At 35.1% G+C, this 4,779-nt stretch overlaps 1 protein-coding gene across 1 annotated transcript; it reads left to right on the top strand.

Moving 5' to 3' along the window:
- Positions 1–948: 948 nt before the first annotated feature.
- Positions 949–4,279, top strand: LOC141600325 (uncharacterized). Its single transcript, XM_074420542.1, has 5 exons — positions 949–1,130; positions 1,190–1,334; positions 1,430–1,587; positions 2,734–2,818; positions 2,912–4,279. The coding sequence occupies exons 1-5, from the start codon at positions 1,027–1,029 to the stop codon at positions 3,968–3,970; spliced, it is 1,551 nt and encodes a 516-aa protein (XP_074276643.1). The 5' UTR covers positions 949–1,026; the 3' UTR covers positions 3,971–4,279.
- The last annotated feature ends 500 nt before the right edge of the window (positions 4,280–4,779 follow it).

Genomic DNA, 4,779 nt, shown 5'->3' with positions numbered 1-4,779 from the left:
GTTTGACTCAAAGTTGAGCAGTAAGCATATACTCGATTTTTTTTCTTTCTTCTTTTTTCTGGATAGGGGCACGTGCCCCCAAGGGCTCCCACGTGGGTTCGCCACTGGTGATGGGTGGGTTATGGCGTTTTATGTGAGATAGTGTAGGTAAATTGTTAAGTTTAGTTTTAAGTTAATAATATTAGAGGTTAATGTGATTAAATCAAAGGAAATATGAAATAAGCAATCATGTTACCGGTTAACAGAATAAAAGTTTAGAATTACGACGATAATTATTACTTACTAAAGTTAAGGGTATCAAGTAGAAATCACAAGAAACACATAGTAATAAGTAAATCACTAAAAAAAATTCATTGCACTTGATTTAATGTCAATCAAGGTGACAAATGACTCACTATTAAGTTGCGGACACCGAACCATCATTCATTTTTGACCTATTTTAATCAAAATTTAATCTATAATCATATATTATTATGGTCATATAAAAACATATTTCAAATTTTTAATGTGTGCAAATTAAGCTTAATATAATAATAATAATAATAATAATAATAATAATAATAATAATAATAATAATAATAATAATAACGGTTTTTCTATCCTATGCCCACTAGGCATAGGATAAGAAGCTAAAATAGGAAATTATTAAATGTATTTTTTGTGAAGAAAATTAAAAGTGATGAGATATTACAATTTCCCGTGAAAATATCATTTAATACTTTCTATTTTTGGTTTATTATCCTATGCCTAGTGGGCATAGGATAGAAAAACCCTAATAATAATAATGTTAAATACAGCCTTAAGGGCAATTAACAAAGAAATTTATTGCAAAATTGCACAAAAAATAATGCAATTAACAACAATATTAAAGATTAATTTCTCTTTTGGCTTCTTAAATACAGCTCTTAGGACTGTATTTATCATTTCCCTACTAATAATAATAATAATAATCAAGTGAGGGGTTTGGGTAACAAAATTTGAAATTTGTAATCCGTTCCCGACGCCCCCAAAAACCCCAACGGCCAAATGACGACGACAACAACAACAGCGTCAAGCAACGACCTATTCACATCCTTAATTTCCGACATCAAATCATACTCCGGCAACGATCCTCTTCTTCCATGGCTTCGGTAAGTATTACATTACTTTCTCTCTTTTACTTTCTCTCTCTAACATTCGTCTAATGCAGCGGAGTTCGGAAGCTTCGAGATTCCTTGCCACCTCAGCTTCTCAAGGATAAGCTTCCTCGCTTCCTTCAAAAATGCGCCCAGACTTTCGACTCCGATAGACGCTACCGTAACGACTTGCGTTACCTCCGCATATGGCTTCAACTGGTTAGTTTCTCGCAATTAATTAATCGATTGCTTGTTTGTACTCGTAATTGAGTTAGGGAGTTGAATTAATATATGGTGGGTGGGTGGCTCCGCAGATGGATTATGTGGATGATCCGAAAGCGTTGTTGCGGACTATGGAAGTAAACAAGATTGGGATGAAACGGTCCTTGTATTACCAGGCCTATGCTCTTTATTATGAGAAGATTAAGAAGTTTGATAACGCTGATCAAATGTATCGTTTAGGGGTTCAAAAGTAAGTCTCTCCTTTCAACTCATTTCCAGATGTGTGTGGTTTGCCCTTTAGTGTCCTAAACAGTTGAATTTGCGAGGTTTCTGTACAATTCTAGCTCATAAGGTAGATTTTTACATTACTGATGCATCTTCAGTCTACTGACATTTCCATCGAGAGGGGATCCTCTCCATTTCCTATTCTCTCCATTTCCTTCCATTTCCTCTAATAGAACAATATTTAATCATTATCCACTCTCAACCTTTTCATTCAACTGACCGTTAGATCGTTTTGAGACGGAATCTAGACCATTAATAAGAAATGGAAGGAAATGGAGAGAGGAATAAATGGAGAGAAACTCAATTGATTTCGATCCTACTAATAATGATTCACCTAGATGTTTCATTTGACTGTTCTGGAGACTCACTTATCGCCTGTGTGATTTCTTTGTCACAACATGTTTCTGTTTTATTTCAGATTGTTCTTGCTCATTGTGCTTTTAGTTGTGTAACTACTGAACTAGTACTCTCGTCTTGTTAGACTGCTCCGAGTGCTTTAATATGTTGAGACTTGTTAATGCCTGCTATATACAGAAGAGATAGGCTCTACTAGCAGGTGTCTACAGCTATATGACCTGTGTCATCGAAAACTGTTAAAAGTTCACTGTTGAAATTACTTGGAATATAGACTCGTTTACGTTCCAGTTGACATCCTTAATGCAGTTCACCGGAAATTTTGTATTCTGTGGTTTATTCACTGTTTTACAACTTCTTTTTGTTTGGCATCAGCAGACATTTCTGTAACTTAGAGACTATAGTCAATAACTGTTTTAATGGTTCAATATTTTAGCTCACAAACTTTGTATAACTATGCAATGCTTACATTGAAGAGCATTCTGTCACCTACTAGTTTGATGGTTTATTTTTTGCTCGCGAACCTTGTATAAGTATGCAGCTTTAGATCGCCTTTTTTTTCCTCTTATTTTGTTTCCCTTCCATTTCACTATTTTCTTTTTATCTCATTGCATTTTGAGGTGTCAATCGTTCACTAACAGTGTCAAAGGATGATTCCTGTCTGCCGACCCCAAATCATTTTGGGATTAAGGCTCTGAGCCTCTGATAATGTTGTAAACTGTAGTGTTATTAATATATGCTTTCGACTTTTATAAAGCCTTGCAGAACCTTTGGATGAATTGCAAAAATCATATGAACTATTTATTCGACGTATCGAGCGGCACAAGAATAAGAGGGTTCAGGTTAATTACTTCATTTATACCACCAATTGTTTCTGTCTAATGTACTACGAATAATAAGCTATTATGACTAACCTTGTTACATAACTAATACAGCGCCAGGAAAAGAGAACCGGTAGAAGACCTTTGTCTGATCGAAGTTCAACAAACCCAAACTGCAGTTCTGGAAGCTCTCCTAAGGTTGACGAAATCTCTGGAAAATCCTTACTTGAGGAGCCCTCCACTAGAGCACCTAGCACCTTGAGGAACGTATTAACAGGAGAATTTAGATCAAGTGACCAAGATAAGTTATGCCGGGATGATTCTCTTGTGGCCAAGTTTGTGGATTCTGCAATTATTGGAAGGTCTGAAGTTGAAGATGCTTGTCATCATGGTCTAGTCGAACCTACTATAAACACGAAAGAGGCATTAAATGCCATAAATAACATGTTTCGAGAACCTATTGAGCCAGAAAACGCTATTTCTAGATCATCTAGAAGCAAACCCAAGGTAAATCAAAACACAGACAATGTATTTGAAGTATTTGTTGATGAAAATTCAGATGTAGCATCTCGACAACAAGATAATGAAAAGCACAAAACACTGAAGAATCTCCAAGAACCACTCCAGATCTTCATTGATGACGAGTCAAGCAATGATTCTGAAGCAAGTGATTCTCAAACGCCAATGGATGATGGATCCCCATCATCTTCTGAGCTTGATGAGTCCTTTGTGTTTCTAAGGCCCAGTGATCACCAATCAGAGTCACCCAAGAAGACCCGAACCATTTTCAGAGATGACACAGTTGTCCGTAAATTTGTTGGCTCAGCCATTTTGGATGAACCTGAGGTTGAAGATATCTGCCACCATGGGCTGGTGGACCCTACAGTTAACTTGAAAGAAGCCATGGAAGATATCAATGGTATGTTTGGTAAGCCAATAGATTTCGTGAGGGCTACTAGAAGGAAAAGGCAAGAAAAAGAAGGTGCCTCGGGGAAAAATGATCATAGTGGGTTTTTGATACTTCCAGACGACGAATTCAGTGTTCAGGAAGTCCAACAATCTTCACAAAACTCATCAATCAAAAATACAGGTGACTTGTATGAAACAACTGTCTTCACAAAAGAGGCTATGGATGATATAAACAACCTGTTCTCTATGCCTCTCGACTTTTAGACATGATGCTTGCAACTTTATATTGCTCCTGTATTTTTGAGTGAAGTTTTATTCCCAAATTCTAAACATCAGATCTATGATTTCCTCCATTATGTAAGTCTTAGGTTTGTAGAACTATTGTTGTGTGCTAGAATCCTATCTTTGTCACACTAAGAATTTGGAGAGATGGTCTTTCACTCCACTTTTACCATCAACTCATCATACATATAGAAAAATTTGATTGTAATTTGACCTTTCTTCATGTATGAAACAATGGCTCTTGTATTAAGATGAGAACCTTCAATCTTAAAATGTTATACAGTTATTACATGGATCAACAACTAATTTGGAGGAAGTGATTTATCCTTCTAGTCTGTTTTTTTCAATTTACGAGAAATTCTTGAGTTCGAGTCACTAAGCAATAGCAATGGAAGAACTTTATATAAATTTCTTTTTTTGCCAAGTCACATTTCACTAGTTTCAATGTTAAAGAACTTTTATTCACAATAGAATACATTTTTATAAAGTTCTTAAATGGAAAATAGTAAATATGTAATTGGTATTCACAATTTTTAAAGTCATGTTTATTGGTCCCCAAATTCTCATTATAAACAAACTAAGTTCTTATTTTAGAACTTAATTCTTAAAATTAAGAACAAACTTGTAGTTACAATAAAAGAACTTTTTATTTTGAGTTCTTATTGACAATCCCAAGAATAAGAACCACTATTACTATTAAGGCTATCCATATGACCACATCAATGATCCTCTATTTTTCATATTTTACTCTTTTTATCATTTATCACCAAATTTTACTCATTTTTCTCACG

This window comes from Silene latifolia, chromosome 9 (assembly GCF_048544455.1).
Source record: "Silene latifolia isolate original U9 population chromosome 9, ASM4854445v1, whole genome shotgun sequence".
Lineage (NCBI taxonomy): Eukaryota > Viridiplantae > Streptophyta > Magnoliopsida > Caryophyllales > Caryophyllaceae > Silene > Silene latifolia.
The sequence above is the reverse complement of the archived record's forward strand: the minus strand, read 5'-3'. Positions and strand labels throughout refer to the sequence as shown.

Bases quoted from the DNA above. Each gene is read 5' to 3' on its own strand.
- LOC141600325 (XM_074420542.1), top strand. From the start codon at position 1,027: ATGACGACGACAACAACAACAGCGTCAAGCAACGACCTATTCACATCC. The intron at 1,588-2,733 runs GTAAGTCTCTCC...ACTTTTATAAAG, and splicing joins TATCGTTTAGGGGTTCAAAA to CCTTGCAGAACCTTTGGATG. The intron at 2,819-2,911 runs GTTAATTACTTC...TAACTAATACAG, and splicing joins ACAAGAATAAGAGGGTTCAG to CGCCAGGAAAAGAGAACCGG.